The 12,223-nt window shown below is 41.4% G+C and overlaps 1 protein-coding gene across 1 annotated transcript in view; it reads right to left on the minus strand.

The window, feature by feature from the left end:
* Window positions 1-424: 424 nt before the first annotated feature.
* Window positions 425-12,223, minus strand: part of LOC103205890 (cytochrome P450 2C19-like) — a 40,592-nt gene continuing 28,793 nt past the window's right edge. Inside the window, exons 7-9 of the mRNA XM_007951291.1 lie at window positions 8,720-8,907; window positions 7,945-8,086; window positions 425-606 (exon numbers count right to left, since the gene is read on the minus strand). Of these exons, the coding sequence (XP_007949482.1) occupies window positions 425-606; window positions 7,945-8,086; window positions 8,720-8,907 (512 nt within the window). The remainder of the gene's footprint in view (window positions 607-7,944; window positions 8,087-8,719; window positions 8,908-12,223) is intronic.

The raw sequence follows: 12,223 nt of genomic DNA on the forward strand, positions 1-12,223 counted from the left end.
CACTGTGAAGACTTAGCATTTTTTTCTTTCATTTTTTACTTGCATTATGTCCCAAAGAAGAAAAGTCGAAAGAATTTTTTTCTTTAGCATGCACATCGGAGAAATATATTTGAATTGGCGCACACTAATCATTATTGCTCTGCTTCATATTGATAACAGTAAAAATTTAGTTGGATAAATATTAAGGCATAGGGTGGCCAACACAACTATTGCAGACTGTGGAATGTAGGATGTAAATTTATACTGTGGAACTCAGGAAACTCCTTAATGGATGTTGGATTATCTCTAGATCTTGAAGGAACAGGGAGCTGTGGAAGAGAGTTCAGAGAAAGGCATCCCTGGCACTTGGAAGGAGGTGAACGATGCCCCAGTTTAGGGGATTTGCAGACGACAGTGCAGAGGCAATCGGAGGATCTTCCCTTCTTCACACAGGGATGAAGCAGAGTTGATAGGGGGGTGGCACAGAAGCAAGCCCATTGTTAACTGGGGTGATGTCGATGTCCTTTGGGTCAATCAGAGGCTTCAAGGTAAATTTCTGTAAAATGTTTGTCAGGAATAAAAACAGCTCCATGCGGGCCAGGCTCTCTCCCACACAAACACGTTTTCCTGGAGATAGCAAACACAGAGGTGAGATTCTCTTGGAACATTGTGTTTCTGAAGACGCACACAGAGAGTACACATTAACTGATGAATGAGAGCTCTGGTAGCATAGTGGCTAAGGCACTTGACTGCTAACCAGAAGGCTGACAGTTCAAACCCACCAGCCACTCCTTGGAAAGAAGATAGGGCAATCTACTCCCATTGTGATACTGCCTCGGAAACCCAAGGAGGAGTTGCTATGAGTCGGGTCTGACTGCATGGCACATAATAACAACAACAACAACAATTTGATGAATGGATGGATGGAAGGCAGTATGGGTTGAAGGACAAATGGATAGAATGATGGACAGAAGAATGGACATGCTTGCTATCCACCTAATACTTTATCTGAATAAGCCCCCTTCATTCAACAAATATTTATTGAGTATCATCTTTTGAGGGTCGGTGAAAATGAGAAAACCTTTAATAAGATGAATTGACACAATAGCCTTGAGAACAGGCTCAAAGACACTAAAACCATGGAGACAGAGCAAGACTGGCAGCATCTCTTTCTGTTAAACATAAGGTCACCGTCAGTTGGAGCTGACTCCATATCAGTTCACAACAATAGCAATCATCTTTATGCAAGCACTTCATTAAGTTGTCCCACATTAGAACTGCTATTTTGATATTTCAACTTTTCATCACTACTTTTGTAGACAAACACACATCACTTTCTTAAGGGAATCAAGGAAAGAAAGCCTGAGAGCAGGTGGCTCATTTTCCGTATTTCCCTCTCTCTCTCTGCCAAAAAGTTTAGCCAAAGATTTTTCTTCTTATGTACTATGAAAAGCACAAGTCTCAACATGTCACTCTCACACGTTAAAGCTCTAAATGGATCCCTGTGTGTGTCCTATACATTAAGGCCCAAATGATTTGACCTAGACCTTCACATTCTCTTCCAGCCTGACATTTCGTCCTTTTATTGCATTTTCACCCTCTTTACTCTCAGCTCTACTCATACCCATCCTTACCAATCTCAGTCACAACATGTAGTTTTAAGGTGTATCTCATGCTTTTCGTTCTGATTAAAGTGCACATTTCTTATGCTTCCTTCAAGACTTAATAAAATGCCATTTACTCTTTGAGTCTTTATGAGTTCCCCAAGGCAGTAGTCACTAGGTTTTTTCAGCATTATATTCATACTTCCATTGGAGCATGATCACCTTGAATCCTACTTCTGTTTTACTTTTCTACCTGGATGAAATGTGAGTTCCTAGAAAGGAGGAACCAGTCTTTGCCCTCTTTGTATCCACACGCTAGGCTCAAGCAAGCCCCAAAGGCCATAGAATAAAGGAAAATGACACCTTGAGCAGAAGCTCAGCCTGCACACTGCAGGGGAGGAGACCTTAATATCCAAGAGGAAGGACAATGATTGGTGGGAGAGCAGGGTGCTCTGGAATCACTGCAGGGAATGCTGTCTCATTCCCATGGTTTCCCTGACCCCACAGTGACTGGGCAGGAGGTTCTGATATCTTCAGTATACAGCAAACGTCTTGCTTTTGTCTCTATGGTCCAGTACCTCTGTAAAAATGCCCTGTTCTGTCTTCTTTCCTAGTCCCTTGACCCTTGTGAGGCAGCTCATGTGTTGTTACTTCTATTAGAATATTTCTTGTTGCATTTTATTCCTCACTGTGGGGTATAAGAGATCAGGAAGCAGACAACTTTCCAGTCTTGGCCCTAGATAGTCTATGCTTCTCTCCCACACATTAGTTTTACTCTATAGTGATCTATTTATCCATCAGCTTTCCTAACAAGGCTGTAAGTCCCTGACTACCCAGTCTGTTTGTGAATATTTCTATCCACAGAGCTCTGGCCGGGGGGTGGGTGAGTGGCCACAGTGGAAAGTACTCAGTAAACTTGTGGCATTAGGTGCTGTTCTCATAGAGTTGAAGAAAGACTAAATGAGTTTCACCTCATGGTTGTTGGGTGCCATCAAGTCAGTTCTGACCCTTAGTAACCGTAAGTGTAACAGATCAAAATACTGCCAAGGTCTGTGCCATCCTGACAATTATTGTTCTTTTGAGCCCACTGTTGCAGCCACTGTGTCGTACCATCTTGTTGAGGGTCTTCTTGTTTGCTGATCCTCCGCTTTACCAAGCATCATGTCCTTCTCCAGACCCTGGTCCCTCCTGATCACATGACCAAACGATGAGAGAAGAAATTCACCATCCTTGGTTCTAAGAAGCATTCTGGCAGTACTTCTTCCAAGACAGATTTGCTCATTCTTCTGGAAATCCATTGTCTATTCAGTCTTCTTTGCCAGCCACACAATTCAAATGTGTCAGTTCTTCTTCTGTCTCCCTTATTCATTGTTCAGCTTTCCCATGCTTTTGAGATGATTGAAATTACCATGGCTTGGGTCAGGTACACCTTGGCCTTCAAAGAGACATCTCTGCTCTATAACACATTAAAGAGCTCATTTGCACAAGCAGATTTGCCCAATGCAATCTATCATTTAATTTCTTGACTGCTGCTTCCATGGATATTGATTGTGGATAGAAGTAAAAGAAAATCCTTTACAACATTAATCTTTTCTCCATTTAACATGATGTTGCTCATTTGTCCAATTTTGAGTATTTTTGTTTTCTATATGTGGAGATGTAATCCATTCTGAAGGCTGTAGTCTTTGATTTTCCTCAGTAAGTGCTTTAATTCTTCTTTGTATTCAGGGGAGTTCAAAATGGAGTCGAGCCAATGAGCAGCACGCTTTATCCCTCTGGCATCTAAGGTCTTGAATAACTAGCCACAACAGTTTAAATTAGGAATTTCACTACTCTGAACAGCTAGCAGATTCAGATTACATCAAACTTGCAAGAGCAGAACTAGAGAAAAGGCACAGACAGATTATTTGGGAAAGAGCTACTGGAGCAGGACGGACGGACAGGCACCCAAGACAGACATTGGAAACTCACTGTGCGCCGGGCTAGGGCAACCGCCTGAGATCCCCAAGCAAGAAGGGAGGACACCTTATAACAGCTTCCCAGAAACCACTCCAATATTCCAGTGGACAGCGGCAGAGACCTGCCTCCAGCAGCTCATCTTGATTTTTTTTGGAGGTAATTTGGGTCTCCTGGGGGCTGGCTGCGGGCATGGACACCTCCGCTGAGATTTGGAGGAAAACTTACTATTGCGACAGGAAGGGTAGCTCCCTCCCTCCCAGGAGGTCACAGAGTAGACTGGGGTCAGACTGGGAGACTTCATGCTTTTCTTTGTCACAGAGATCCGGACCGCAGGTCACTAGCAAGTACCCCCCTACCGACAGCTCAAACCGCACGCATCTTTGGCACTGCAGCTGGGCGGTATCACAGACAAACTCCAGAGCTGGCCATTAGTGATCTGGTGGGATTATGTCAGCACTGAGGACAGAACCAACAGGGAGAGGGAAGAAACCGCACTCCTGGGATTTCTGCCTTGGCGCCGTTCTTTAGCGCTGTGGGGCTGTGGGGCTGTGGGGCTGTGGAGGCGGGATCTTTGAGCGTGCCTGAAATTGGCAGAAATTTGTGACGCTCTAACAATAAGAATCTTTCCTGAATTGAGCTGCAGTCTTGCAAATAAATACATCATCAAAAATAGCCTGCTCAAAGCCCTAGAAACTGACCCTAGCAACACCAAACTTTCCTTCTTCCGCTCCCACCTTCTCTGCCAATATCTTCTCTCACTCAATAGAAGAAAACATATTCATCCAATTATCATAAAACCTCCCGCTTCGAACTCTAAACCATCTTTACAACAAACAGAAACACATATTCACACTACACACAGGGATTCTACCACCACAAAGAAAGCAGCAGAGCGACCCAACACACTTGCATCATAAAAAAAAAAAAAAAAAAAAAAAAATCCGTCTTTGTATTCAGCAAGCAAAATTGTGTCATCTGCAAATCCCAGGTTGTTAACAAGTCTTCCTCCAATCCTGATTATTTGTTCTTCTTCATACAGTACAGTTTCTCAGATTATTTGCTCAGCATACAGGTTGAATAAGTATGGTGAAATAATACAACTCTGACTCACACCTTTCCCGATTTTAAACCATGCAGTACCCCTTGTGTTTGAATGACTTGGTCTATGTATAGGGTCCTTATGAACACAATTATGTGTTCAGGAATTCCCATTCTTCACAGTGTTATACATAAATTGTTATGATCTACATAGTCAAATGCCTTCATGTAGTCAATGAAACACAGCTAAACATCTTTCTGGTATTCTCTACTTTCAGCCAAGATGCATCTGATGTGAGGCATGATATCCCTCATTCCTTAGCCTTTTCTAATTAGGCTTGAATTTCTGTTAGTTCCTTGTCAATATACTGCTGCAGCCATTTTTGAATGATTTTCAGCAAGATTTCACTTGCATGTGATGTTAATGATAGTGTTCGCTAATTTCCACATTCTGTTGGATCACCTTTCTTGGCAATGGGCCCAAATATGAACTTCTTCCAGTTGGTTGGCAAGTAACTTTCTTCCAAATTTCTTGGCATAGACAAGGGAGCGCTTCCAGCATTTCATCCATTTGTTGAAACATCACAATGGGTTTTCTGCTAATTCCTAGAGCATTTGCCTTCAATGCAACTTGGACATCTTTCTTCAGTACAATCAGTTCTTTATCATATGCTACCTCTTGAAATGGTTGAACATTACCAGTTCTTTTTGGTGCAGTGATTCTGAGTATCCCTTCTGTGGTGGTTATGTTTGTGTGTCAACTTGGCTGGGCCTGGTTGAGTGTTTGGGCAGCAGGTGGTTATTATTCTTGTTATTCCCCATGATGAGACTGGCAATCAACTCCATGGTGGGATCTACCAAAAGCAGCTGAGTAGCTCCTTTGGGTATGTGGTCTGCTTCCTGTATATAAACAGCAGCTTTGGGAATGGTCTTGAGCCTATGGCATGCTTGCAGCCTGCATATAGCTGTATTCTTTTTCAGCAGCCTGCCATGCTCTGTTGACCTTGGGACTTACAGTGGACTTAAATTAATGGCCTGCCATGTGGTTTGGTAACATTGGAACTGTGCCTTTTTACCTGTCAACCTTGGGTTTGTCAGCCTCAGTAGCCAGCAGCTGTCTGAGGGAAGAAATGCTTGTAGCTTCAGTGGGTCAGGAGCAGGAGGCAGAGTTGAAGCCCAAGGTTGAGGGGCTTTCACAAGCCCCTAGAGCCTGGCACTTTGAACTTGGAATTAAAGCTTCCAAACTGTAAGAGAATAAACTCCTGTTTGTTAAGGCCATCCCATTTGTAGTGTATTCTTGTTGGAGTGGCACTAGGTAACCAGAACACTTTCCATTGTCTTTTGATGCTTTCTGCATTGTTCAAGATTTTGCTCATCAAATCCTTCAATATTACAATTTGAGGTTTGATTTTTCTTTTCTTTCAGTTCTTTACATTTGAAATATGCCAAGCATATCCTCCTCTTTGGTTTTCTAACTTTAGTTCTTCCAAATATAATACTTTACTTTGTTTTCTCTAGCCGCTTTTTGAAATCTTCTGTTCTGCTCTTTCACTTCATCATTTCACGTTAGGTACTCTACATTTAATAGTGAGTTCCAGAGTTTCCTCTGCTATCCATTTTGATCTTTTCTTCTTCCCTGTCTTTTTAATGACTGTTTGCTTTCTTCATTATGATATCTTTGATGTCATCCCACAACTCATCTGTTCTTTGGTCACTGATATTCAATGCATCAAATCTATTCTTGAGATGGTCCCTATATTCAATTCATGTAGGATATACTCAAGGTTGTATTTTGGCTCTTGTGAATTTTTGTTTAATTTTCTTCATCTTCAACTTGAACTTGCATATGAGCAATTGGCCCCCAGGAGTTGTTTTGCTTGATGATATTTAGCTCTCCCATCACCTTCATCCACAGATGCAGTGGATTTCATTCCTGTGTATTGCATCTGGAGAGGTACACATGTATAGCTGCTGTTTATGTTGTTTACAAAAGGTATTTGCAATTAATTAATCATTGATCTTCCAAAATTTTATCATGTGATCTCTGGTGGGATTTTTTTTTTTGTTTCTAACATCCCAATCACCAGTAATTACCAGTGCATCTTGATTGAATGCGTGATCAGTTTCAACTGCAGAAGTTGGTAAAAATCTTTAATTTCTTTAACTTTGACTTTAGTGGTTCATGTCTAAATTTGAGTAATAACTGGCATTCCTTGTATGCGTATGGATATGATCTTATCATTGACAGCATTGTAGTTCAGGAAAGATCTCGAAATGTTCTTTCGATGATGAATGCAACATTTCCTGTTCATTTTCTCATTCCTTGCATAATAGACCACAGAATGGTCCAATTCAAAACGGCCAATACCAGTCCATTTCAGCTCATAAATGCCTAGGATATCGATCTTTCTGTGTTCTATTTCATTTTTGACAGCTTCTAATTTTCTGATATTCATACTTTGTACGTCCCATGTTCTGATGATTAATGGATGTTTACATCTCTTTCTTCTTATTTTGAATCATTTCACATCAACAAGTGAATGTTCTGAAAGTTTTCTCCATCCATGTCATTACAGTTGGCTCTACTTTGAGGAGGCAGCTTTTCCTGGAGTCGTATTTTGAGTGCCTTCAAACCTGAGGGTCTCATCTTCTGGCACTATATCTGACAATGTTCCATTGCTCTTCATAAAGTTTTCAGTGGCCATTTTTCTTCAGAAGCAGTCCTCCACATCCTTCTTTCTCATCTGTCTTAGTCTAAAAGCACTGCTGAAACCTTTCCACCATTGGGGACCCTGCTAGTATTTGAAATACCAGCATCCCAGGATTATGCAAGTTTCCACAGTATGAGACTGACAGATGAGTTGTGGTTCACCTTCTAGTAGAAGTTTTTGGTTTTTTTTTTTTTTTAAATCCTTTTGTGCTTTGGATTAAAGTGTACAGAGCACATTGGTTTTCCATTCAGTAATCTATGCACATTCTATTTTGTGACATTTACTGCAATCCCCACACAGTAACAGCATTTTTCCTATTTCCTCTTTGTGCTCACCCCTTCCCTTCTTTCTTTGTTCCCATACCTTTCTAGTAGGAGCTTTTTCATTGGGTAGCTTGGTGATGAATTCAATCACCACATTTCCTACCTTTCTCACTTTGGTAGAAGTGGGTTACATTCCCAAGGATCCATCGCTGTGCCCCAATAATGAGGATGGATCATGGATAAGAAAGCATATGGGCATTGGGGGTGGTGCTTGTGATCATGTACAAGGACTAATTTTATCAGCCCCAGAGCGGGCACCATGCTAGTCCCAACTGATCTCATATGGTTATCTTATTTCCCTAATTACAGATGGATATAAATCTTTATTACCTGCTGAGAAAGCCATGAAGTAGTCACTCTTCTTAAATTTGCCATTCTCATCGAGAAAGTGATGAGGGTCAAATGTCTCTGGGTTGGGGAATTCTTTTTTGTTGTGAAGCACAGAAGTCAGTGATGTTAGTATGACTGTGCCCTGGAAAAAGCAGACACGGGAAAACTGAATAGCCCAGGGGTTGCCTGGGAAGTGTCTTCTCTTAGCTAGTTTTTGCTAAGACTGCCTTCCTGGATAGGTGTACATTTCTGTTTCTTAGCTTGTGTTCAGCTATCCCAGTGTTTGCAACATGGCTTTGTGCTGGTGTCCTCCTTCAGCACTTAGGCAGCTTTGCACTGAGCTTAGCTATCAGCCAAGGTGAAAGAATAATATCTTCTCAGGCCATTTCTCAGTGTGCATCTTGCCCTAAATATGTATGTGGTTTTTTCAGTTTCCCCATAGACCTGGTGTTCTGGAAAGTCTTACTTTCTGCAGCCACTTCTTTGCTGCAGTACTAGAATTTATTTGGAAATATCAACAAGTAAGATTATCTAAAACAACCATAATGAAGCCTAACAAATTTGGAAGACTTATACTGGCAGGTATCAAGACCTGTTTTAAACATTTAGAACCCTAAATTGAAAAGAACACAAAATCCATCAAGCTGCTGCGCACTTGTTTTATTTTATTTTATTTTTTATTTCTTTGATCTTGGGTTGGACAGGGAATAGAAACATAATATGAGTATGGAACTTTAAGAGCACTGAAGTTTGGTGTAGAAGAATCAAATCTTACCTTGGGAATGAGGTAGTTTCTGAATTTAACATCCTGGGTCACTGCATGAGGCAGGTTGGTGGGGACGAGATCAATGTATCTCTGGATCTCATGTAGCACAGCATCTGTGTAGGGCATGCTGCCCCTGTCCTGCATGGTGGGGTTTCGGTGTTTGCCAACCACACGGTCAATCTCTTCCTGGACTTTAGCTGTTAAGATATAAGTAAGAAATGATGAAAAGGAGAAAATTGGCACATTTGCAACAGCACTTTTGGATTACATGAAGCATTCTGAAGGTGTCCCAACATTATTACAACCAAAACTTACATGACCAGAAGTACTCCCAGACGGAGCAAGAGAATTGGTATAATACAGATACATTTACTGTCCTACAAGGTAGGCAGTGTAAATGTGTACATACCTATACGTCACCCATCAGGATATTAATACAAAGACAAATGATAAAATGTTTCAAAATGTAAACAGCTCTTAATTTGCTCAAGAAATTATTAGTCTTGCAGGAAGGAAAAGAGGAATCAAATGTTAATTTTCTATCAAAATAATATATGATGTTTCAAAAATTGTATTCTATCACACAATTTCTACTACTCATACAATATCTCTACTCATGTGTTTATGTGGGTTCAATTTCCTCCATTCTCAAGGTGATCACTCTGAATCATTCCACCAGTTTCTTCTGAAAGGTATGTTCATATTTCTGAATAATGACTCTATTTCTGTTTCTTGATTTATCATGTTTAGAGACTAATGACATTTTTCTAAGGATGATGATTATTTACTTCTGCACTAGTGAACCCTTACAAAATACATGCACACATAGACAAATAAGCATACACACACACACACACTCCCCATCACTCCATTTCTCCAATCTATTCTATCACAAAATTTGTTTGTATTAATATTTATTATTTATATCATTATGACTATATAAATGTTCATTGATAAGAATATGTTTCATTTTTTGTAAATTCTAGGATGATGACTTTGAAAAAAAAATTTTTTTTTTTAAATTGTGATTTGGGTGAAGATTTACAGGGCAAATTCACTTTCCATGAGGCGGTTCACATATACTTTGTCTCATGTCATTGACCATAGTTTACCAAGCAACAGCTCCCCTCCCACTTCCTCCCCATAGTTACCTCTTCCCAGTGTCCATCCCTCCATACACTCCTGCCCCTTGAGCCTGTCTCCCTGTGCATAAGCAGCCCATCTTTCTCCCATGATTGTTCTCTCCAAGGAGTGTATCTACTTGAGGTAAATGTTCAACTCATATGCTTGTACTTTGGCTGGAAACCACAGGTGTGGTTCAATTCCAGACCTGAAGGGCAGCTGGAGGCCATAGTCTCAGTGGTTTCACCAGGCTCTATCAGACCAGCAAACCTGGTCCCCACTTTTTTTTTCTCCAAATGATTTTGAGTATTGTTCCACATTTGTTCTCCCTCTCTATCAAGGGTCTCCTACATAGATCCCCTTCCAAGTGGATGACAGTGGTAGCTGGGCACCATCTAGTTCTTCTGGTCTCATAGCTGTATATGCTGCAGATAGGATGGTGTACCAGTCTCTAGGACTAATTGTTTCCATTAATTTTGGTTTTCTTCATTCTTCTTTGCTCTGGATGAGGAGAGACCCATCGTTGCATCTAGATGGCAGCTTGCTAGCTTTTAAGATCCCAGTCACTACTCACAAAAGTAGGAGGTGGAACAATGTTTTGTATAGTATGTTATGCCGATTGAGTTTGATGTCCCCTGCGACTATGGTCCTAAGCCCACAGGTTCAACTACTCGGTCCCTCTGGGTAGCTGGCTGTGACCACAACCTTGCCCCTTGTCAGCTCTATTATACACCTGGGAATTCTGATCAGTCACATAGACTTATAGGACCATTGTCTGCCAACACTATATATGTTCTTGGTTACCCTCCCCATTTCATAGACATACCTAATCATTTAGCCTGCTCACCCATCTATCCACCATATACCCATATTTGCCTTCACTGACAATGCAGTACTGTATGTGCAAAGGGGTTCAATTTGTTGTCTGTACCTCCCATGTACCTCTCTATGTCTTTCTCATCCTCAATGCTGCCATATTGGTCACTCACATTTGGTACATTGCCCTTCTCTTCACCCAAATCAATACTTATCTCTATCTATCTAACAGCCTTCCTTCCCCACCCCCACCCCCGCCAGTAACCAACAAAGAGAATGTCCTTCTATAGATAAACCTTTCCTTAATTTTTACAATAACGGACTAATACAATATTTGTCCTTTTGTGATTGACTTATTTCAGTCAGCATAATGTCCTCCAAGTTCATCCACATTATGTGGTGTTTTGCAGATTCTACAGTATTCTTTAGCGTTCCATAGTATTCCATTGTGTGTATGTACCATAGTTTAGTTATCCATTCTTCAGTTGATGGACACCTAGGTTGTTTCCATCTTTTGGCTATTGTAAATAGTGCTGTGATGAACATGGGTGTGCATATATCTGTTCTTGTCATGTCTCTCACTTCTTTAGGGTATATACCTAGTAATGGAATGGCTGGGTCAAATGGTATTTCTAATTCCCACTTTTGAAGGAATCACCACACTGCTTTCCACAATGGTTGTACCATTTTACAGTCCCACCAGCAGTGTATGAGTCCCAATCTCTCCACAACCTTGCCAGCATTTGTTATTTTCTGTCTTGCTGAACTTTCCAGCTTGACGTTTGATCCAAGAACTTGGTCTTGCCAGCTTCTATAAGTGTGTGAGCCATTTTCCTAAGATAAATATCTCTGTCTCTCTCTCTATATAAGCAGCAATGTGGAAAAGTAGGGAGAAAACAGAAAAGGCAAAGGTGACTGGAACAGATTGAGGAGTAAGTGGCAGGGATCAAGGTGAGGAGAGGGATCCCAGGCCACGTCCCACACACAGCAAGGCAGGAAACCAGGGAGAGGACAGAAAAGGCTAAGGGTACCGGTACAGATCAAGGAGTCAACTGCAGGGATCCAAGTGAGGAGAGGAACCCATGCCATGCCCCACAAGCAGTGAAGAAGGAGAGCAGGGAGAAGACAGAAAAGGCAAAGGGGACCAGAACAGATCAAGGAGTCAGCCTCAGGGATCCAGGTGAGGGTGGTTGAAGAGGTTCCAACAGGTTAGGCAGACTAAATTGTCTGTCAGTTTGTCCTACTATGGTGACATGTTGCTGTGAGTCTTGAGGCTGGGTCACTGGTATTTCAAACCCAGGGGGTGCACATGGTGCACAGGAAATTTTGGCCTTGGTGACAGAAATAATGCTGGAACTCACACAGTAGAATTTTGCAAGACCAACAACTTGTTCATTGCAAACACCTTTTTTCAACAACACAAACGGAGGCTCTACACGTGGACTTAACTAGATGGAACACACGGGAATCAGAATGACTACATCTGTGGCAAGATGCAATGGAAAAGCTCAATATCTTCAGCAAAACCAGGCCAGGAGCTGATTGTGGAACAGACCATCAACTGCTCATATGCAA

Source organism: Orycteropus afer, unplaced genomic scaffold, assembly GCF_000298275.1.
Source record: "Orycteropus afer afer isolate SDZICR_OR568_19922 unplaced genomic scaffold, OryAfe1.0 scaffold00293, whole genome shotgun sequence".
Taxonomy (NCBI): Eukaryota; Metazoa; Chordata; class Mammalia; order Tubulidentata; family Orycteropodidae; genus Orycteropus; species Orycteropus afer.